The sequence below is a fragment of the Rhipicephalus microplus genome, chromosome 8 (genome assembly GCF_043290135.1).
Source record: "Rhipicephalus microplus isolate Deutch F79 chromosome 8, USDA_Rmic, whole genome shotgun sequence".
NCBI lineage: Eukaryota > Metazoa > Arthropoda > Arachnida > Ixodida > Ixodidae > Rhipicephalus > Rhipicephalus microplus.
This window is the reverse complement of record NC_134707.1, coordinates 78,975,443-78,999,951: the sequence shown is the minus strand read 5'-3', so window position 1 is coordinate 78,999,951 and position 24,509 is coordinate 78,975,443. Positions and strand designations below refer to the sequence as shown.

General features: G+C 48.6%; 1 protein-coding gene across 3 annotated transcripts in view; it reads right to left on the bottom strand.

Moving 5' to 3' along the window:
• LOC119163854 (uncharacterized) overlaps window positions 1-24,509 on the bottom strand; it is a 254,482-nt gene that overhangs the window by 117,101 nt on the left and 112,872 nt on the right. The window contains exon 12 of one of the 3 annotated variants that reach the window (XM_075872190.1): window positions 18,627-19,035. The exons of the other annotated variants lie outside the window; for them this stretch is intronic. Coding sequence (XP_075728305.1) covers window positions 19,010-19,035 — 26 coding nt within the window. The 3' untranslated portion in view covers window positions 18,627-19,009. Of the gene's footprint in view, window positions 1-18,626; window positions 19,036-24,509 lie in introns of those variants that run through there. 3 annotated transcript variants of the gene reach the window in all.

Here is a 24,509-nt window from a genome sequence, read left to right as displayed (position 1 = left end):
TGAGAGTCAAATTGGCCACACAAGTGTTCAGCAGGAGTGTAGCTAAGGGCCTTGAATACTACTCAAGCAGAGGAGCGTCAGGTCTGCAAGATGTGAAAGCCACTGTAGATTTTACGCTAAGAATAAATGACTTGTTTGATGCACTTAACCGAAGTCATCCAAAGGAGGGACTGAGACAAGGCGATAAAGATTTGAGGGTCCTAGCTTCCTCTCTGCATTGGTTGAACACATGGGAGAGGGAGCTTGTTTCTGGCACAATATCACGCGAGGACTTTTTGACAGAGTCAACAGCTGAGGGCTTGCGTGTGACAATCCTGTCTGCAATTCAGCTTTCAAAGTATCTTCTTGAGACTTGTGATTTTAACTACGTTCTAACAGCCAAGTTTAATCAGGATGTGCTCGAGAGATTTTTTGGAACAATTCGCCAAGCTGCTGGTCAGAACGTGCATCCGTCGATGCCGACTTTCTTACAGCTTTACAACATGCTGTCCATATACAGCTTAATTAAGCCGCCAAAATTTGGGAATTGTGAGGTCCAGAATGCAAACGAACCTCCATTTCTGGGGCTCTCGAATTTCACATCAGCCTTTCAAGTGGATTGTGAGCAAGAAACGAAACTTGAGGAGCTGAAGCGAAAGCTTGATGGTCTGGTTGACGCAGATGTAGAGTGCGAAGAGGCGTTTGCTCATGTGCTCACAAGTGCGACTGTGGAAGATTGTATTGTTTATTATGTAACGGGGTATTTGTATAGGAAGCTTCTGAGGCACACGGTTTGCTCTCAATGTAAGCTGGGGCTTGTGTCACAGACAACAACCTCAGAGAAGCCCGAATCTGCTTTTGTAAACTGCAAGACTCGTGGAAACCTGCTGCACCCTACCACCAACGTGTTTAATCTGGTTTGCGCCACAGAAACTTGCTTTCAGAAGTACTCTGCGAGCAAGTTTGCTTACGAGCAAACTCTGGATGAGGTTATGGATAACTTTCATTTCGCATTTCCGTGTGCTATTCACAAGACCGACATAATCGCCCAGATATTGCATTATTATATTTCAATGAGAATGAGGCAATACTGCAAACAAAAAGCGCACGAACGGGCAAACAAAACACGAGAGCTCAGAAAGAAATCCAAGCTGGTGTAATGCCCATTTTCCGTACAGGCGACTGACTGTTCGTTGCTGTTTTAAGGGTTTTACGTGCCAAGAACACCTTATGATTATGAGGCACGCCGTTCTTCATTTCTTTCATGCACCTCAATCCACTGCTGTAAATAGTTAAATAAAACTTGTCTTCACTTGTTTTCATTATGTCTGAAGTTGTACTTTAACTGCAAGAATGAGGAACGATTTAGCCTACTTCACTGGCTGCAGAAATCAAGCTAGAAGTGTGCGTACCAATGATACCTCGCTACAGCCGAAGATAAAGGCTTACTTGGATCTCACTTATTTACAACACGTTCTCGAAACGCTCGTAATTAACCGCAATGCTGACGTTTGCGTTCGATAGGAATCCTAGACTTTCATTGCATTGCGAACACGCGCTTGCGCTATGTTGTGACTGATCGTGCCTTAAGCGATTTAGTTCCTGAAAAGCAGACAACACTTGAAACATTCTGTTCGCAATACATTGCACTGCTACTCTTGTGGCATTTGAATCAAGTTCAATGAACTGGCCGGGCCGCCAGAACATGTTCATTTTTCACGCGCTCGAACCCGCGTCGCGCATTCCTCGCGGCCGCCCCGAGCCGCCGGAGCGGCCCGCTATGGCTCGCAGTGCGCGAGCGCCATCTGTCGCGGCAATCGGAAATGCGGCCGTTAACTCGCCACGCCGGCCGCCTCCGTTGACTCACCTCTCTATATTCTCACTCAAGGAAACCTTCCGCAGAACTGCTCGTCAAGCTAGGACAAAAAGAAAAACTGCTCCAACCCAACCTCTTCGTCCTCTTCCACACGAAAACCACGCGAATTCATGCGGCATTAAAAAGCGGCTCAATCCCAACCTCTTCGTCCTCTTCCACACGAAAACCACGCGAATTCATGCGGCATTAGTCCCCCCTTTTAAAAAGCATCGACTCGATGCTTCTAAATAAAAAGAAGAAGAAAAAAAAAAACCCATAATTAGAACACGCGTTGACGTAGAGAATGACAAAGTGAGTGCCAGGGAAAACAAAGAGGGCGCACAAGCACTTGGACCATGCGCGAACACAACAGCACCAGTGGAAGAGTCAAGAAAAAAAAAAACACCACATGAGATCACTGTCACGTTTGCGAAGTAACTCGCAAGCACAGAGACTATTGTGTGTAGTACGGCTTGAGTCGTACGACATGCACAGTTTCGGGCCGATGTTGTCGACGTGACGACACTGTGCCGTCCGGAAGTACTTCGTATGTAAGGTCACTCACACGTCGGATAACCTTGTATGGTCCGAAATAACGGCTCAGAAGCTTTTCAGACAAGCCTGGTCGTCGGACAGGAGTCCACACCCACACTCGTTCACCCGGGTGGTATGCGACGTTTCGACGGCGAAGGTTGTAACGTCGTGCATCTGCGTCTTGTTGGTGACCGATGTTCACGCGAGCCAGTTGACGAGCCTCTTCGGCGTACTGCGTGTATTGCTCGGCTTCTGGAGAAAGAGCATCGCTATTATCGTACGGCAGCATAGCGTCAAGCATCGTTTGTACGTTGCGTCCATAAACAAGGTGGAAAGGTGAAAATCGGGTTGTTTCCTGCATTGCCGTATTGTATGCGAACGTGACGTATGGGAGGATATCGTCCCAGGTTTTGTGCTGCACGTCCACGTACATTGACAGCATGTCCGCTATGGTCTTGTTGAGCCTTTCCGTCAGTCCATTACTTTGTGGGTGGTAAGCCGTTGTTTTTCGGTGACTCGTGCAGCTCAGTCTGAAAATGTCCTCTAGCATTTGTGCCGTAAATGATGTTCCTCTATCCGTAATCACACATGACGGCGCGCCGTGCCGGAGGACGATGTGCTGCACGAAGAACTTCGCCACTTCAGACGCCGTGCCGCGGGGTAATGCCTTTGTCTCAGCATACCGGGTCAAGTAATCGGTTGCCACTATAATCCATTTGTTACCAGTGGCCGACAAAGGGAAGGGTCCTAGAAGGTCCATTCCCACGAGGTCGAAAGGTGTCCGTGGTGGTGTAATAGGGTGGAGAAGGCCCGCAGGTTTCACGGGTGGCGTCTTGCGACGCTGGCACTCGCGGCAGCCTTGCACGTAGCGGTGTACACTGGTCGAAAGTCGTGGCCAATAGTACTGCTGGCGCACTCTGGCGAGAGTCCGCGAGTAGCCCAAGTGTCCCGACGTGGGCTCGTCATGGCACGCGAGGAGGATGTCATCCCGCATGTCGGCTGGTACAACGAGGAGGAAGGCTTTGTTGCTACCTCGAGCATTTTTCTTGTAAAGAATGCCCCTCCTTAGACAAAAGGATGACAATTCGCGAGCGATGCGCCGAGGAGTGTGAGAATTTCGGCCTTCTAAGGAATCAATAATAGGGCGCAATTCCTGATCGGCTCTCTGTCTAGACATAAAGTCAGAATCACTGAGGGCTCCGAGAAAACCATCAGCATATTCCGAGTCCATATCAGGATGTCCCACGGGTGCTCGAGAAAGTGCGTCGGCATCTTCGTGCTTGCGCCCAGACCTATACACAATCATGATGTCAAACTCTTGCAAGCGCAAACTCCACCGAGCGAGACGACCAGACGGGTCACGGAGATTGGCCAGCCAACACAGCGAATGGTGATCGGTCACCACCTTGAAGGGACGGCCGTAGAGGTAAGGTCGAAACTTTGCCGTTGCCCACACGACTGCGAGGCATTCCTTCTCTGAAGTGGAGTAGTTGGCCTCGGCTCGAGAGAGAGTACGACTGGCGTAAGCTATGACATGTTCTACGCCGTTGTGCCGTTGTACAAGGACAGCGCCAAGTCCGACGTTGCTTGCATCCGTGTGAACTTCGGTATCAGCGTCCTCATCAAAATGCGCAAGAACAGGTGCCTCTTGCATTCGCTGCCGTAACTCTGTGAAAGCTGCTTCTTGCTCTGTAGTCCAGGCAAACGGTACATCATCTCGGGTGAGTCGCGTGAGCGGTTCGGCTATCGTCGAGAAGTTGGTAATGAATCGGCGATAATAAGCACACAAGCCGAGAAAACGCCGTACCGCTTTTTTGTCTGACGGCACAGGAAAGGTGGCGACTGCTGCAGTTTTTTCTGGGTCAGGCCGCACTCCATCCGCACTCACAACATGTCCCAGAAATTTCAGCTCATCGTAGCCGAAATGGCACTTCTGGGGTTTTAGCGTGAGTTCGGCCGAACGAATAGCTTCCAGAACCATTCTTAGACGCTTCAGATGTTCTTCGAAACTCTCGGCAAAGATGACCACATCATCAAGGTATACAAGGCAGCTTTGCCACTTCAAGCCAGCGAGGACGGTATCCATCATTCGCTGGAATGTTGCGGGAGCCGAACAGAGGCCGAAAGGAAGAACTCTGAATTCATAAAGCCCATCGGGAGTTACAAACGCTGTCTTCTCTCTGTCTCGCTCATCGACCTCTATCTGCCAATAGCCGCTCTTCAAATCTATCGATGAAAAATACTTCGCGTGTCGTAGCCTGTCGAGAGAATCATCAACCCGTGGAAGCGGGTAGACGTCTTTTTTGGTGACGCTATTGAGTTTCCTGTAGTCAACACAGAATCGCAGCGTTCCGTCTTTCTTCTTTACTAGAACGACTGGCGAGGACCACGGGCTGCTCGACGGTTGTATTACCCCGTCGTCAAGCATCTCCTTTACCTGCGTCTGTATAGTCTCGCGTTCTTTAGCCGAAACACGGTAAGGTTGCTGGCGGATTGGGCGAACATCATCGTCGGTAATAATTCGGTGCTTTATGAGGGGTGTTTGACCGACTCTAGATGAAGAGGCGAAGCAAGATTTAAATTCCTTCAGCAGGGTATGCAGTGCGGCCTTCTTCTCGTCCGAAAGCTTCGAACTGACGTCGATGTGGTCCAGAAACTTATCTCCATCAACCATTTCCTCGGATGCGAAGCACTCGGTGACATCCGCTACACGGTCTCCGAAGGCCACGGTGGTGCCGCGGAAAAGATGTCGGTGCTCGAAGTTAAAATTTGTGACGAGTATCTGCGACCGTCCGTCACGCACACGCAGAATGCTTCGCACTGCACACACACCTTGAAGCAGTAAAAGGGATACGTTGCTCTCGGCGACCACGTCACCGTCTTGGAGGTCTTCACAGGTGACTTCTACGAAAGCAGTCGCTCGGGGAGGCAACGTCACGCTTTCGTCGGCAACACGCAGCGCAGGTCTACGACAGCTATCAGCGCCTCGATCGGTTGCAAGTTGCGTCGAGAAAGTCACCATTCGCTCGCGGAGATTTATGATCGCGCCATTCTCTCGAAGGAAGTCCATTCCAAGGATGAGCTGACGAGAACAGTCGCGTAGTACGAGGCAGGTTACCACAAACGTTGACTCGCGTATTTCCACTCTTGCGGTACAGCGACCCAATGGAGTAATAACGTGGCCTCCAGCAGTGCGAATACGCGTCCCATTCCAAGGTGTCATCACTTTCTTAAGACTGGTTGCCAATTTTCCGCTCATAATAGAATAATCTGCACCTGTGTCCACCAATGCGCTGACCTGAAGACCGTCTATCAGCACGGGAATGTCGAGTGAGACTCGGCCACTGGGTTCAGACGCACAATCCGGCATTTCTCTCGCACTGCACTCAGACGTCAATTCAATGTCTGCAGCGTTTTGTGGAAGCGTCGATAGGAGGTCTTCCGCACTTTTAGTCCCAGCGACCTCGCCCCCGAAGGTCGCTGCCTTCAGTTTTCCCGACGAGGGCTTGGGGAACGTCCCCGTGCCATCGTACTGAGACGTGGTCCAATAGCTGCGGGTCGTCGTGGAGATGGAGACCGCGATTGACGCCGTGGGAAAGGCAGACGTTGCTGCGCGAGGTAGTCCTCAATTTCTCTTGGCCTCTGACCAACTAGGGGACGAGGCGAATGAATAGAGAAACCGCGCAGTCCAAGTTGTCGGTATGGACATTCCCGGTAGATGTGACCGGCTTCACCGCAATGGAAGCAGAGGGGTCTTCTATCCGACGTACGCCAAATATCGGACTTCCGCGGAGGGGCACGGCGACCGTCGATGTCCAAACCAGCATGCGCAGATTGAATTGAAACTGGCGGCATCGTCTGGATTGGGACTGCAGGGCTTGAGACCGGCATGGAAGTGCGCAGAGCTTCGGCATATGTGCGGTTCCCAACATCAGTGGACGCAGGAGGTGGTTCTAGATTTGTAACCGTTGGTTGAGGGCGACGGCTGTGAAGCACCTGCTGGACCTCGTCCCGAATAATATTGGTGATGCTGCTTACCTCCGGCTGTCTCGCCCCGTGTAGTTTCGCGATTTCCTCGCGGACGACGGAGCGGACGATTTCGCGAATCCACTCAATGCTGTTGCTCCCGAAGCTGGCGGAAAATTCAGTAGGTGATGCAGAATTCACTTGCCGGTTGAGTAGGGCTGACCGCTGATGAAGTACCCTCTCCATCGTAGTGGCTTCGGTCAGGAATTCTGCTACACTCTTCGGAGGACTCCGCACTAGACCAGCAAAAAGCTGCTCCTTCACGCCTCGCATCAGATAGCGTAGCTTTTTTTCTTCTGGCATTGCCGGATCCGCTCGCCTGAAAAGCTGCGTCATGTCCTCCACGTACATGGTGACGGTCTCATTAGGCATCTGGATGCGTGAATGCAATGCACGTTCAGCACGATCGCGGCGGTCGGGGCTCCGGTAGGTCTCCAAGAGGCGATGCTGGAACTCGCGCCAGGATGTCAAGACATCACTTCTGTTCATGAACCACGTTCGGGCGCCGTCTTTCAAACACGCGTAGACGTTGCGGAGTTTGGCGGCTTCGTCCCAGTAGTTGATCGCTGCGACGTGTTCGAACTCGCTCAGCCAGTCGTCCACATCCTCAAACAGCTCTCCGTGAAAGGGACTAGGCATCAGCGGGTTCTGGACAGTGCAATAAATTGGTGCCGACGACGTAGGAGTTTCCATGACGCCTTGAGGCGAAGTCATAGTCGCTCTATGGATAAGCTGTGCCGGTGTCTCTGGTGGTAGGCCTCGTTGGCGGCGGCTTGTTCTGTGAACTGGCGTGTCCACGGGCACAGGGCTTGTGTTCCGGCTCCTGGATGGGCTCTTGTGCATGGGGTGCGTCGTCAGTTGTCGTACCCAGCAGCTCCACCAATCTTGTCACCAATCTTGTCTCACTCAAGGAAACCTTCCGCAGAACTGCTCGTCAAGCTAGGACAAAAAGAAAAACTGCTCCAACCCAACCTCTTCGTCCTCTTCCACACGAAAACCACGCGAATTCATGCGGCATTAAAAAGCGGCTCAATCCCAACCTCTTCGTCCTCTTCCACACGAAAACCACGCGAATTCATGCGGCAATATCTAACCCCATGGTCCCTGCTAAAGACTTTGTATACTAAAAAGTTGCTCGGCAACTGTCCTTCATTTCTTTCACGCAGCAGCCGCCGTCTTCTCGTCAAACGCAGCAGCCGCTGTCCGCTCAGGCTGTTCTGCTCGCTCCCCACAAGCAGCCTGCGGCCACGCCTGTTCCTTGTGTGCCGGCTATGCAGCCCGTAGCTGCGCCTCTTACATATGCCCAGTTGGTAGGTACGCAGGCCCCTTCAGTATAATTTTCCACCCATGCATTCACCTGCTCCCCACTCCGCCCTCCTTTCCTCCGCCCTCCTTTTGACACCATGGGTTGCAAAGCGAGTCCACAATTCCTGGCATTGTCCAGAACAGCGTTGTGAAGGCACGCCTGGAGACCTCAAAAAGAAGGGTTCGAATGCACCTATTAGAAGAGATCTGGAAATGTGACAACAGTGACGACAGACTACATCGGAATCCACATGTGATAAGCGCTGTCACAGAGCCTGACGGTTTTGAAATAATGCCGGTCAACTGAGCCTTCACTTCTCTTGAGTGATGAAGTTCTTGGAGGGCTGTCCGCTTGAAAAGATGAAACAGAAAATGTAAGTGGCAATCTCATATGTACAATGTCCGATCTCATTTCTGCGAGAACATCAAAGAGCAGCCACGATGCCTTGGTTTGAAAATCGTCGGCTTGAAAAGGGGTGGAAATAATCCCTTTGAAACCGTTGTTCCCATTAGGGACCACTGTACTTTTAAAAGTACAGCTACTCTTGATTTTCAAAAAACGGCAAATGAATATTTCGTTTTCAGTAGTTCATAATTCTGCCGCCAGGGAGAAAGCCAACACCCCGAAACCAAGAGAACGCGTTTGCACTTTTCTGCGGAGGATATGTCTTGCGTCGAATAACGGCAAACTTCGTTCCCGCCAAATGCTCAGGAAGGCGCTTCGTAAACTTTTTCTCCTGGCTATAGTATTTCATTGTTCATAAAGGCTTCTTTTTTAGAAGTTCAAGAAGGGAAGGAATAAACGTTCCCTGCTGTAAATGTTACACAGGTTTTATTTTCTTTGTGTTAACTCTAGGTAAACGTTGCTGTACTATATATAGTACGCCGGGCCTTTGTGTGTGCACAATGGCTCTCGCTATTCCAGGCATCTAATATCATGGAACCAGATGTTTTCTTCGGCAAGAAACCGTCCTGTCGTCTCAGAGAGGCACTCAAGGCTGCGGCAAACATTGCACAGAACGCTGATGACAACGTGGATGTTGTCGTAATCCCTCCAGAACCATCGGAAGAAACAGACAAAGAAGAAGGTGACGACGACTGTATGGGTTCTGCTCCAGTAAAAAACGTTTCTGGTGAGGAAAATTGTTTTCTTTTCGCGGAACATTTCTTAGTCGCACGATGTCGTGCTTCTGTGTCGGCACTGGCGTTGACCACACCCCCACTGTGCGTGCTCGGCTCGTCTCGTACGAGCTGGCAGCAAGCCTCTCCTTTCGTTCAGAATTCAGTCAAGGCGTTTTTACTTGGCTTTCGCATGGCTTTCTTGATGCACTCCGCTTTCTTAATATTCGGCATTGGTAAACACTAAATAGAAATTGCAGTAGTTTTAGGACCGCAACGGTGCTCCAATACAAAGTAGGGCAGAAACACGGAGATTGGGGTGAAGGTACACATAGGTGGAGGTTTATGATTCGCTGGAAGTGGAGACCGTCTGCAATTTATCTTGCATATCAACGTGTATGCGTGTCGGCGAATGTGTGGTGGGGCCTCCGGAATGTAGGCGTTTACAGGTGCTTCAGATATTCAGATCGTCTGTTTACGCTGCGCAACTGAAGTTATTTTACGTGCGTTTACCGCTGTCAATACTTCACTCCTTGAGCAAAACGTGCTTTTTAGATGTCACATTCGAAGTGCTGCAAGTTCTAGAAGCAAGACTCGGGCATTTTTCTCGCAGGTACGCTGGAAGTTCTCTGGCATCGAAATGAGGAAGATGGCGAGTGTGCGCCAGCCTTGAAGCGGGCAAAAGTCCCTGCTATCAAATGGAAGGCGATGAAACCTGAGTATACCTGGGCGAATTCAACAGACGGCGCGAAACAGCGCGCGGCCAAGTTGAGAGCTCTCTATGCCGGTTATTCACCAAGCCAAATCTTCAGCACCATCCTTGATAATGAAATTCTCACTCACATCATTATACAGACCGGCAACTACGCAAAACAGAAAAATGAGCACGGCTTTTCTCTCGACTTGGACGAACACAAGAAGTTCATTGGCATTCTCATGCTCGCTGGCTACCATAGTCTTCCAACGCAAAAGCTCTACTGGTGCGTCGACGAAGATGTAGATGTGCCGTATGTAACCAAGTGCGTGACCCGAAATAGGTTTATTAAGATAAAAAGGTTCTTGCACCTAGCCTACAATAACTTGATTGGAGAAACAACTGACCGTATGTTCAAAATTCGTTCATTCATGAACCTTTTGAATGAGAGATTTCAGCAGCATGGAATATTTCATCAAAATCTTTCAGTGGATGACTCTATGGTCCAATAATTTGGACACCATCCTTGCAAGCAATTCATGCGAGGCAAGCCGATTCGTTTTGGTTATAAGAACTGGATAATGTGCAGCGCGAATGGTTATTGTTATGCTTTTGATACGTACTGTGGAAAATCAGCATGCACAGATAACATTCCTCTCGGCTCTCGTGTTGTCCTCTCACTGCTTGAAGCAACTTCCAACCTCAATGACCATGTTGTCTTTTTCGACAATTTTTTTACTGGTCACAGTCTCCTTCTTACTCTTTGTGATAAGAGATTTAGAGCTACAGACACTCTTCGCGAAAATCGCCACATGAAGTGCACTCTGCCAAGCAAGAAGGAAATGGCAAAACAACAAAGAGGACAATTTCGCCATTGTTTCGACCCTGCCGGTGAATTTCTCCTTGTAAAGTGGAAGGACAGTAGCGTAGTGACAATGGCAACCAACTACGACAGCATTGAACCAATGTGCTATGTAAAGCGATGGTCTTCTTCAGCCCACGAGAAGCTGAACACTCAACAACCAAGACTATTCAGCACCTGCAACTGCAGTATGGGAGGGGTTGACCCCTTAGATCAAGCCGTAAACAACTACAGAATTCACATTCGCGGCAAGAAGTGGTGGTGGCCTTTATTCGAGAAGCTGAACACTCAACAACCAAGACTATTCAGCACCTGCACCTGCAGTATGGGAGGGGTTGACCTCTTAGATCAAGCCGTAAACAACTACAGAATTCACATTCGCGGCAAGAAGTGGTGGTGGCCTTTATTCACACAAATGCTGAACATGGCCATGGTCAAAGCTTGGAAAATTCACCAAGTAGTTTCAGGTGAGCCTATGGACCTCCTTGCGTTTCTACGCACTGTCACAAGATACTATATGCGTCTCGGCACAAGTAGTCGAAGTGTCCGCCGACGGCCAGCTTCGACTGTCCGTGATATCGTACTTGATAAAGCGGGCCACTTTCCACACAAGTTAGAAAAACAGCTGCGGTGCCAGCCTTGCCACATGAGGTCAATGTGGGCATGTGTGAAGTGCGATGTAACACTTTGCTTGAAACACGCATGCTGCAATAAGTTTCATGCGTCGACGTAGCACCATGGAGCAAATATTTGTTTCCATCAAAAGGGCCCAGTGTACTATAAAAAGTACACTGTAACTTTTGACGGAATAAAGCTATTTTTATAAAACTTCAGGAATTTTCTTATCTAGATGCTTTGACATCGTGCACCTAAAAAAAAGAAGAATGACCGCGTAGATTTTTCTTGGTCCCTAATGGGTTAACATAGAAATGTGATGTAAACCTTGGTTTCACCAGTAAAGTGAACGCAGAGAGGCTGTGTCACACTGAAAAGCACAATATTTATCCTAGACAACATCTGTTATAAATGTGATAAAAAGGGTGGTGTACTCACCCAACAAACCAGTTGTTAGTTCTCATTATCGTGTCTCGTTTTTAGCACAGATATTTTTCCTAAATATCCGTTATAGCTTGGGCTACCTCACTACAAGCGCGAGCCAAGACATACTGGACAATACTTTTGGGCTTTTAAAAGGAATGTCCAGAAGCAAAAACCATCGACTTCCAAACACAAATCCTACTGTCAGCAAAACATACTTTTCCAGTTTAGCAAAAGCCCTCAACAATGTAAATGTGTAGCCAACAGTAACCAAGAGCTTACTGCTCAAAAAGAACCCAAAAGAATAGCTTTCACAGTTTAATCAGCTAATCACTGTAGGATGCCTTGGCAAGGTGTATGAGCTACTGGAAGCACGTGATGTGTTCCCCAACCACTAGCCAGAAGTGGCTAAATAATAAGCAAATTTGTTGCTGGCTATGTTGCCCGTAAAGTGCAGAGTAAGATAAAATGACAGCCGGAAATGGCAGTTGCGAGCTGTTGGATGCACCGCAGTGCATATGAGTCCTCAAACAGAAGGCCTTTGTGAGCCTTCAGTCGTGACAATAATGACCCCAAGACAGGTTCCAGCAGGTGAACGATTTTTTCATGATGCCAACACTCGGCTGAAAGCAGGCGAAAAGATGGGCAACAGTCACCTGCTTCACAATAAAACCTCTTCACAATAAAGTCCACGAACGGACTGGGCACTTTGTTCGTGGACTGTCTATTTGAAACAGTATTCAACAGAAACTTTTCTCGTCTCTCTTCACTGTTTGAGGTGCCGTCAGGCATAACTGCAGCTGCTGAAGTGACTGCAGCTGCTGAAGTGACTGCCGCGCTTCAGAGAGGCTCGCAAAGTGGTGGTCTCGTTTAAAAAAATCTAAATAGAGATCTTTTAAATTTAAATAGAGATCTTTTAACACATGAGGACCAGGTCCTTGCAAATAAGTGGCATAGCCACGATTCAAAATTGCTGAAGGACGGGGATAGAATTAAGGGACTCAGGTTGAGGACTAATCTATACCCAACCAAGGCTTTAACTATTAAACAGAGCACACACCCTGCTTCGACACTATGCCGCCGTTGTAGTGAAAAGCCAGAGACGGCATTCCATATTTGCCAGGAATGCGAGTCTGTCCACCTTTCTCGCCCAGAACACCACAACTATGTCTCCAAACAGGTCGCCAGGTCGATGAGGAAAAGAAATCCGGCTCTCACGGTCCGTGAGGAGCCGCGATTTACCACAAGGGATGGTGTCAGACTTAAGCCTGACGTGGTTGTTGAGTCTGGCGACCAGGTGATGGTGATTGACCTGGCGATCGTCTGGGACGCTAATTAAGGGGTGCTCAAGCACAAGGTGAGCGAGATGGTGCGAAATACGGGATTCTGAAGGATCTGTTTTATCCACAGAAGGCTTTTTCATCCTGTGGCATGGTCTTCAGAGCGAGGAGCATGGTGTGTCTGGGAACCAAAGAGTTAGGGTTAGCCCATGGGTTTAGTCAGCACGATTTAGCTTATTGAAGTTCATCAGATTTAAAGGGGAGTTTGATTTGCCTTAATAGGTTGCACAACGTAAAATAGGCCTTAAGCTCATTTTCGTTTCCTTTTTTTTTTGTTCCGCATTTCGCTATGATGTTGATTGTTGAATTCAATAATTGTCTTTTTGTAGTTGTGTTTTTTTATTAGTTTCTCGCGTCCCTCGTGTTGTTCATTTTTTTCCGGTGGCCATGGTAATAAAGACAAGTATTTCAATACAATTACACTATAGCTTCCATGAATAGTTTATACACATGACGTCCTTGAGAAGGCCAATGGGGACTGCAAATGCTAACGTTGGCTGGGAGTAATCCCATTCCCCTTCTGGGCCTTGCAAACGTCCTCACACTAAGTTTTTTTTCTCACCAGTTTGGAATGTTTCGTGAAAGCCTTGGCATCGACAAGTTAACGTCGTAATAACGAACCCACTTCTCCAGTCGATTTTGGCATAAGACTTGAATGATATGCTCTTTAAATGGGCACCCTTATGCAGCTGAAATGTATATTGTAGGTGGAACAATAGGATGAGGAGACACCTCTTGGGTTCAGGGTTGTTAGAAATTTGATGTCTGTCTAGCCCGCCTTTAAACAACATGATGTCTGCTTTGACAAAGTACAGGCTTTGCACGATCTCCTGACGTGTACATGCATTCATATATACGTCGTGGCCAGGCACCGCGATGACAATACAAGAATGATAACTAAGCAGAAGAAATCGCAGAGAGGGACTGTTAGCCAAAAGTCATCTGCGCTAACACAAAAAGATCTGGCATTTCTAATATCACACGTGCACACATCTCTAGGCAAAATGTTTTTTTTCTCGCTTTTTTTTGTTTCTAGTAAGCTTGTGGACCATCTGGACCTGTGTCGCCGGCTGTTGGAAAGGCCACTGGGAAAGATAGCTTCTCATTGTGGTCTGGGGTGTAGACTATCTCGTGTACGTAGTTGTATAAACATGTTTTTCGAAATAAAGATCCACTAGGAAGTCAGGGCTCACCATTGTAGCCTCTTCATCCCTTCCTCTTTTTCTGCGCTGTATGCAAGTTTAATATAGAATAAGAACTAGTCTGCACAGATGCCCTGCTATTGATGAAGCCGGCTGACCAGGGGATATGAGCAATGGGAACTGTACGAGATACAAGAGCAGGTTGCTCTCTGGTGGCCATCAGGAGTTCTCGGCTACAGAGCCTGAAAGACGTATAAAGGAGGAAAGTGGACCCTTCTCCACTAGGGTGACAGGACCATTTGGGCATGAGGATGAAATGACAAACCCATCAGTTTAGTCAAATAACCTCAGCCACAGGGTTGTTGTTGGAAATATAAAGCGGATTTCATTATGCTTAAACAAGGAGGCAGACATCCATAAACTGCACTTGATTAAAAAAAAACTTTAAATGAGGGCATAGAGACACCGGTTTCAGTTGATCGATCGCAATTTGAGATAGGCCGCATGTCATCTGTTACCAGTTCATCAGTTCTTCTACGTAAGACATCAACTTGACAAGATAAAGGTTACAAGCATGAAGAGGGTGGGGTGTGGTGGCCACCTTAGTGCGGTGATTTAGCTACAAAAAGATTGACGACTTCACCACTGGGGATGCCTTCAGCGTTTACAGGGCTTTTACATAAAACAGAAAGGCACAGATTATGTTAGCGAAAATTGGTATGTTTTTGGGTGAATGAGTTTCAGTTCATCAAGCACAATTTGAGATACACCGCCCCCCCACCATTTTTTTTTTTTTTTTGGATGTGTGCCCAAGCGCACCTGTAGCGTACCAAATATCATATTGCCATGTGTTTTCTGAATAAAACTAGTTTGTTGCAAGCGCTCGAACAGTTGTCCTCCCTTCTTGCGTGTTGCCCATTTGGGCTCAAGTCTATTCCAGAATCAACCAATGTGTCTAACAAAGCATCTTATGTAGGGCACGGGGCTGCTGATTTTATAGACTGTTTCCTTGACAGCAATCACACAACACTTTGAAGCAGAAATACGGCAGCACAACCTTTTCAGCAATTGTCTGAACATGGCTGTCATCGCAGGAGGGCCCCTTCAAGCTTCAAAACGGAACTGATGCCTCCATAACGCGAAAATGTGCGGCCCAGATCTTGGGTTAAATTGTGACTAGTGCAGCAAAAAACTGTGACCAACCAGCGTCATCTCTGCAAAAAGCAGCTGCATAAGAATTGCTCAGCACTTAACTATGGCTTGTGAAGTTCTCACTGACCTTATGCCCAGCAGGATCAAAAATTTTTCACAAGCACTGCTATGAATATCAATACTTTACAGAGGCCTGGCATGAAGCTAAACATTATTCTTCCGGTGATTGACCTGCAAACCACTTGGAGTTCTAAATTTAGTTGTGGTGTAGTAGTTGTGGACGAGTCTACAATGAACAGCTTGCCATGATAATTGTTTGAAATGGTACCGTAATATTGACGTCAGATGACATACGTGCATACATAATAAATATATATCGAAACGTGGCAATAGCTTCTCTTTTTTCGCAAAACAAATTGAGCTTCCAAGCTGAGCAGACATGCCCTTGCATGCTCCGCCTAACTTGGCAGATTTCCCCTCACTATGCAGCGTTATGGCTTCGCCCCAACAAAGAAGAAAGCCAAGAAAAAGGCTCCGGCTTCCACAGCGAGCAGCTTCCCGCCCGAGCCTGAAGACCATGTATCATCCTCCACTGTCTTCACGATTGAGGAACTTCGTGGAGAATCGCCTACGACCAAGGCAGCGAAAATTTGCCGCCAGCGCCGCAAAATCTGTATTCAAGCCTCTACCAACTTGGAGCTGTAGAAGCAGGAACATGAGCAGAAACAAGAACAGCTGCTTCATGAGCAACACGCAGTAAACTACATCGGCAGGTGTATGGAGAAAAAGGTGTAGGAGTTCATTCCGACATCGCTACCTCCAACACCTGCTCCGAGCACTGAAATGGCAGCCGTGACTACTCCCGACCCCGTGAATGTCAAGCCGCCACAAGCCTTGCTGTCAACGAGCCATCTTTCGTCGAGCTGCTAGCCAGCTCAGACAAAGACATGGACACGGCGATAGCCTCGCGAAAGTGAACACGCGACGAGGACGTGCCAGAATGCCAGCACGAGCAGGCGTATTCCGGCGCGGCATCCTCTGCTCCGACCAACAGCACTGCCTTCCCACCAGATGCTCTGACGCCTCCCATTGGCCCTCGCGCTTGGCCGATGACAGTAGAGTGCGCCAGTGACAGCGCCGCGCCAACATCGGGGGCTCCCGTTGTTGACGCGGTGGTCAACGGGGAAGTGGGAAAGGCTCGTAGAAAACGACGGCGGTTCCAGCCAAGCACATCAGCGGCCCCCTAGACTCAGAGGACACGCAACAATGTCATCGTGCCGTGCCTGTGCCCAAGCCTCCCCCTGCAAGATGGAGATTGCACCACAGTGGTTTCCAAAGCAGCAGGACAAGGGTCTCTCAGCAGACATCGACTTGTGCCTTGTTGGAGGATTCGCAGAGGAGGCGTCTACGCACACACCTCCATATGTCTAGGCCTGAAGCCCCTGCGTTCTTGCTTTCCCGTGCCAAAATTGAGGACATCGTCCGTCTTCTGGATTTTGCACCACATAGGCCTTCATTCTTACAACTTCACACATGGACGAATGGCCTCGCTAGAGTAAACACTGACATCATCATCTAGCAGTACACAACGCTTCTTGACCAGTCGGACGTGCAAGGACAGACACTGGCACTGTATTTGCCACCCTGTGGTGCAGCCTCCGGGCTTGAACATGCGGCTACAACATTCGAACTGGGGGCACATGAATCATATTAGCAAGGAAACACATCGTTTTAATTGCCGGCTTGTTAACTTGTCTAAAAATCTAAAAAGAGTCAGACGTAGGCCTTAATGAAGATCGGTCTCCGATCTAAACGTCGGAGCAATGAACAGTTTGAGAAGAGCACACCTTTTTCTTATTTGTCTCCGGCACCATAAGACAGAATTTTCATAAGGCATCAAACTGCGCCAAGAGGTGAACCTTGCTCCATCCTGCTAGATCCTGGCAAAACTTGCCCGCGCAGCAACTCGCGCGAGCGTGCGCGTCAGCCGACCTCCCCTCTCCTGTGGAACTCGTTGACCCGCCCGCGCATCTGACCTCCTCCTTCCCTCAGCTCCACGCTGGGTCGGCGGAGATTGCGGCTTTGTTGGCTTTGTGCTTGGTTCCTTGTCGTTCGCTGTGGAAGAGCAACACCCCTCCGCCGCTAGACATGGACAACGGCAAACGTAAGCGCAAAATCATCACAATTGAGCAGAAGTCTGCAATGTTGAGAGCCGTTGAGTCCGGCATCAAGAAAAAAAAAGTGGCCGAAGATTTCGGCGTATTGTTCTTTATTATTGCATTGTTCTTTATTATTTTGTTATTTTTTTGCCTTCCGACGGCCGTTTTTCTCGGCGCGGCGGGCTGCTGTGATATTCGGTGGTGAGTACATTCTCTCTTGCTGGCTAATTGTCGGTAGAAATGGATATTGGCTATAACAAACTAATGGTTATAACGAAGTAATTACGACTCCCCCTTCAACTTCGTTATAACGAGGTGTGACTGTATATGTAAATAAGAATCCGAGAGTCGACTCTGAAAAGGCTGTTAGACTATTGGAATTACTTTTAAAGGCTTCTTTAAAACATGAAACCATTTCAAAAAGTTAACTGTCTCAGGCAATTGGTGGTGCCGATATTCTTGTATGGTTCATCTAATACTCAAGATGTCTCTTCAGAGTCCAGAAGGCTCGATGGTATCCTTCGTAAATGGATTAAACAGTCCTTGCGTCTGCCCGGTGGGTTCCCCAATCTACATATTTGGTTTCCGGCAAAATCTGGGGGATTGGGGATAATTCAACTTGAAAGGGTCTCAGTCACTTCACTTCAAGGGCCTGGCCAGATTACTGCGGCTGAGCAGTCCATTCGTGGACTGTCTATTTGACACAGTACTAACTAAATAAGAACTTCACTCGTATTTCTTCTCTTTTCGAGGTACCGTTGGGTATAACCGCAGCCGCTGACATAAATGCTGCGCTCTAGAGAGGATCACAAAAGTAGTGGACGCGTTTAAAAGGGAATTATACGAATAAAGATCTATTAACACACTAAGATCAGGCCCTCGCTAACAAGTGGCTCAGCCTAGATTCCAAATTGTTAAAGGATGGGGACGAAATCCAGAGACTCCGTTTGCAGACTAACCTGTACCCAACCAGAGTTTTAACGAATAAACAAAGCACTGACCCCACTTCGAGGCTATGCTGCCGTTGCAGTGAAAAGCCCAAAACGGCATTCCACATCTGTCAGGAATGAGAGTGTGCACCTTTCTCGCACAGAACACCATAACTATGTCTCCAGACAGGTCGCTAGGTTGATCTGGAAAAGAAATCCGGCTCTCACGGTTTGTGAGGAGCCGCGATTTATGACCTGGGATGGCGTCAGACTCAAACTTGACTTGGTTATCGAGTTTGACGACCAGGTGATGGTGATCGACCTGGTGATCGTTTAGGACGCTAATAAAGGTGTGCTTAAGCACAAGGCGGGCGAGAAAGGTGCAAAATACCGTGTTCTGAAGGATCTCTTTGATCCGCAGAAGGCTTTCCCATCGTGCGGCTTTGTCTTCGGAGAGCGGAGCATGGTCTGTAGGGAAACTGTGGAGCTCGGTTTGGCACTTGGGTTCAGTCGACATGATTTGTCCTATTTAAGTTCAAGTTCTTTATTCTTAAGGGAGAGTCATTTGTTTAAACAGATTTCACAACAGAGTTTAGCCTTGCTCTCTTTCATGTTTTTTTCGTTGTGTTCCGTTTTTGTGTTGGTTATTGATTTCAATAATTGAATTTTTCTGTTTTGTTCTTTTTTTCGCGTAACTCGTGTTTATTTTTTTTCCGGTGGCCACGACAATAAAGACAAGTAATTCAATACATGTACACAATAGCTTTCCGGGGATAGTTCATTACATGATGTCCTTGGGAAGGCCAGCGGGGACAGCAAGGGCTACCGTTGGCTGGAAATAATCCCATTCCCTTCATGGTCCTTGCCAAACGTCCTTACACTATGTCTTGCCGTGGCCACCCTGCACCACACAAAGCAGTGGGAATGTATGTTTTTTTTGCCACTGTAATTCTGAGTGGCCATCACATTAGACAGAAATGTTCTTGTAGTTCACATGCTACTTGTCAGCCTTTGCACCCACTGAGTGGGTGAATGCGATGAAAGCAGAACCTGAAGTGCGGTATGTCCGAGAGTGTCTGTGAAGATGCAGACTGTGTTTGAATTCGAAGCTTTTGGCAGTCTGGCATTCTGGCACGTCCTCATCGCGTGTTCACTTTGTGAAGTGGTGGGTAAGACTAGTATGTTGATACTTCCATCATCTTCAGAACATGGGCATAAAACTTTCGAGGGCCACTCACCAGGTTTGACAATTTTGAGCCGAGAAGCGCAACGCGTAGACGAGGCGTTCATGATCACATCTGCCAAAATTCGCAATGCTACGCACCGTGGAAATGGGTCAAATTTTGAGATGAACACTGTCCCCACCCCCCAGCTGCCGGCACGCGCCCAGAGAATGAGGGCATGACGTGCGCATAGGAATGGTCCTACTACACGGCAATGCAGTGACGATCCTCTACGAAGACAACTCTGCTCCGACGTTGCGAACAGTGACACGTGACATGGCAAAAATGATTTAGCATGGCATGCGTAATTTATGTAATTTGTTGCTTGAAAAGATTAATAAAGCTCTACATAAATATTGAGATGCAATAAGGGAATGCGAGAATCTTTTTTCCATTTTTCTCTTGTGAATCACAATGAGATGCGGGGCTAATGTCTTGACGTTTCACATGCGTTCATGTACCTGCGGTCAAAGCATCAAGCAGACGACCGCCGTGGAACACTCCTACACGTTCGCACACTCATTGTGCTCATCGATTTTATCGCGTCTAAGCCAGTGTTTCCAAACCATCCCGCAGAAACAGGCAGAAGAGCACAAAATAACGCTGGTCAACAAAGCAACGTCGCTTGTGTGCTCGAGGATTGGATTTGTTTGGGCACATCATGCGCACGTGACCTCTAGGTCAGACGCGTGAGGGGGTGGGGAAGAGATGGGGAAGAAAGGGTGGGGAAGAGCCTCACTCGATTTTGACAACTGGCGCCGAATGAAAAACATGAGTCATTGTTTGCTGAGGAAGCTGCTGTGGCAATGACCATAACGAAATTCATTGCACAGAACAAAAAACAGCCATACTATGGGAACTACAACTAAAACCTGGCCACCAGTTGACCAAGTACATTATCCAAAATCACCACCGTGACAAATCATGCGCTGTGAAGCACGCTTCTGCTGAAAAATTGCGTGTGCACGGACAGCTCGCCTGCGCGGTACAAGTGACTATGGGCCGTTGTTTTGTTTTCCCGAGCTCTTTGAAGTGCAGCACATACCTCAGGCAAACACACTACTGCAATGATAAGGCAGAAAAACTGAATGCTCAAGAGGATGGTCCTGAAACTGAAGCAGGTTCAGGACCATCTTCTTGAGCCTTTCCATCTCTGGCACGTGGGGTGTGCTCCTGCTGCAGAACGACACCCACAAGTTCATGCATGCAGTGGCAGTTAATCTTTACATTCTGTGCGAGCTCGGACAGCACGAAGCTGCCTGTTTGATGTTTTACCTGGTGGAAGGACCTCAAGTAAGCAATGTGTTGCAGCAAAAGAAAGGGACTTAATCGAGGGGCTCATTTCTCTGTGAGCCAAAATTGGCTGCGTGTTTTGTTTCTCAACATCGCAACAAATGCTTCATCATGCCCCTCCCTCCCCTCCCTAAAAACAATTGGTTAGGCTCTGATTCCCAGCGAATCATCAGACCGTGTCTATGCAATGTTTAGGTTTGCATGGTTGAGAGAGGGTGCATAGAACTGTGTACAAGGTGCAGGTGATGATACCTGGTATAGGAGTTTCTTTTAGTGCACACATCATCTAAAACATATTCGTGGCCATACAACCTACAACTATTTAAAGATGTTCTTAAAGACTGAACCACACTACGAGTTCGAAGCAACCTCGACGCCACCTTGTTTTCCAAAAGATACTGAACTGCAATAAGCTTGCGACGCTTCAAGGAGAAAAACACCACTACAGTCCTGACAACGAGAATTTCGTCGTCAATCTGTCCTCCAAACAACTCTCCCCGACAGAGCACAGCGTGCTGGCAAAGGGACACAACTTCAACACGACCACGACACGTCCGTCACTGCCGAAGATCATCGCGGCTACGAAGGAAGGCATAAGGCGACTCGACAGTGGCATTCGGGAGAATGTGCGTCTCAAGGCTATCGGCGTACTATCAAAAATAGGAAAGCGCCGTGAGCACAACCTGTCGAGAGAAAAGCGTAAGGCGATCCATGCGCTCCGAAATGATGATAAGGTTGTCATCCTCCCGGTCGACAAAGGGAACGCAATGGTCCTGCTCGACAGGGAGGCATACAACGACAAGGTGCGAGACCTGCTGGACAGTCCGGCCTACGAAAAGCTGACGAAGGACCCCACACCAAGTGTCCAAAGGGAAATGAACAAGCTCCTGGCGGATATCTTTAAAGCGCACCCGAAGGCGAGAAACACATACCTCCAGCTCATCTGCCGGAACGGCTCTGCACCAGGATTTTACGGGCTTCCCAAGACCCACAAGCCCAGAGTTCCGCTCCGTCCTATCGTGGATTTTACAACATCTCCACTCCGGGCGCTGTCCAAGTATCTCCACCGGACTCTCGCGCCGCTCGTGGGGCAAACACCGACCCACATACGCGACGCCAGCCACTTCTTGGAGCGCATGAGAGATGTCACCGTGAGCAGCGATGAGTGCTTCGTCTCGTTCGACGTCGTGTCCCTGTTCACCAGTGTGCCCGTAGCACTAGCGGTATCTAGCGCACGAGCAGCGTTGAACCAAGACGAGCTCTTGGATGAAAGAACCTGCCTGGGCGTCGACGAACTGTGTCGCCTACTGGAATACTGCCTCAAGGGGACGTATTTCAGCGTCAACGGGAGCTTCTACAGACAAGCCAGCGGGACCGCGATGGGAGCGGCGATCTCCGTTACGGCTGCGAACCTCACAATGGAACACATGGAAGAGACGGCACTGGCCTCCTTTATTGACAGGCCGAAAGTATTTGTGAGGTACGTGGATGACTGTTTTTGCATAATAAAGAAGGCAGCAGTAGACAGCTTCCTCGAACATCTAAACTCCATCGACCAAGCGATACAGTTCACGGTGGAACGAGAGCGAGACGGGGCGCTTCCGTTTCTCGATGTTTTAGTCAGACGACAGGGCGAGCGCATGACCTTTTCGGTGTATAGAAAGCCAACTCACACCGGCAGGTATTTGCATTTTGCGTCCTGTCATCCAACTGCCCACAAAGCTTCAGTGGTTTCGGCACTCCTTTCACGTGCACGAGTAATCTGCACGTCGGAGGGTGAGAGGAAGAAAGAAGAAAAGAGGATTGTCGCCGAGCTACGAAGGAATGGCTACACAGAAGCGTTCAATCGCCGGGAGTCACGCCGTTTGTCGAGACGACAACCACCGCACCGCGGAAATACACCTGCAAGCGACACACCGCCCGACCCCCTTTCCGCCCTGGCCACACCACCGCACACGAGAAAAATGAAGGCGCCAAACAACCGCGTCGCCATTCCATATGTGCCGGGCATAAGTGAACAGCTCTCGAGAGTCCTAGGAAAAGCCGGGGTCACGGTAATCCATAAACCCGTTTCGACGCTCGCTCGCTTGCTACCGTGGCCGAAAGACCGACCTCCGAGGGAGCTACACCCGGACGTTGTCTACAAAGTGTCGTGTTAGGGGTGTCCAGCCTGCTACATAGGCGAGAGCAAGTGTTTCCCGGAAAGAATGCGCCAACACAAGAACGACGTCAGGAAGATGGAAGTGCAACGTAGCGCTCTGGCGGAGCACTGCGAGAAGCACGACCATAAAATTGACTTAGACGGCGCTTCTGTTATTGAAACAGAACGGAATTTGGGAAAGAGGCTCTTGCTCGAGTCTTGGCACATTCAGCATACGCCTGCCAACGTGAACCGCTCGCTGGGAACAATGCCTTCGGTGTACGTTCACGGTCTCCGAAACGTGGTGGAAAGGGAAAGCCGGAGCCGTGGTGAGAGAACACGACGCGACGACACTTCCATGACCAAGACAGTCACCCCCTGAGGAAGGGACCGAGTCGGTCTCGAAACGTCGGACTCTATTTGAACTGTGGCTGGAGCAATTTCAATTTTCTAAACTTTTCTACCCAGCCAGACAGATTGCTGTCAAAATGTTTACGTTTAAGTTTGAACTGAAATTGGAAAACAGATGAAAACATTGAAATTCTACTCGGGAGATGTGACTGTTTTGACAAATGAAGTTTATCTCACGCATTTTTGAACTATTGGCTGCATGTTTTGAGGATTGTCAATACGTGTCCGCTGCACGCCATTGCATGATGCAATGTCACAATCACCGTGGCACATGCAGATTGTCCATTTTCCTGTTCTCCTCTTCCATCTTTCCGCTTCTCTTTTACATCTCAATCTTTCACCCTTCTGGAAAAGGTGCTGAGGTGTGCCCCATCATTTAGGTACTTTACCCCTGCTGAAAGCATTGTTCGCAGCCTGTATGTACCATTTATAATTGTACTCTTTTTAGAACAGACCAAACTCCTCTTTACTATAGAAGTCTGCTGTAATGAGATTATACTGTATCATCGCTTTTCTGAGGGGCAGATCCCAATGCCCATTGGCCACAGCGTGCACGAGCAAGGTGAGCTCTTTTCCTTGAGCCTCCCATTGGCTGGCGCAAACCAAGGCGGCCATTTCGTTTTGCCAATCTTAGTTCTGCGCTCACGGCTTTGCTGGTGTCATGTGCTCGTGTTTTACCATTTTCATCTTTCTCCGCTTTCGCTCGCGTTCTGCCAGCACACTCACAGTTTCATGATGGCATGTACAGATATTATGGCATTAAGACGACGCATCAAACGTACGAGAAAAAAAAAAACATTGCGATAGCACAGCACACATGGCTGAAAGTGGACGAGGGCGCGATGCCCAAACTACATGCAGAGTGACTCTGCACGTGAGTGATAACATTCTGAAAGATCAACCACTTTGCCAAAGTGCAGGTACCAGATGATTGGCCAATGCTTCAGTTACATTTAAAACCACACTGGCACGGCATACCACGGCCGCTGGATCAAAGCACACAAGGTGCGGGCTGCTGCGTGGAGCCGCGAAGCGTTGTGGATGGAGGGAGAGCGTCGTTGACAGTTCCGACCACAATTTTAGAAGGGGGGCACTAGTAGTAGGAAAGACTCCGGCGAGGCGTGCTCTCAACTGCGCGCCTTGCCGCACAGCAATGAGAGTTTAAGGGCTACGATAGCAAATAGTTGTGTTAATTGTGTGTTCTGCCTCTTACAAACCAAAGCATAGGTCAGCTGGGTAGATGAGCAGCAGCATGCCGAAGAACTGTTCCGTTTCCATGTGCACGTCAAACTTAAAAAAAAATGATTT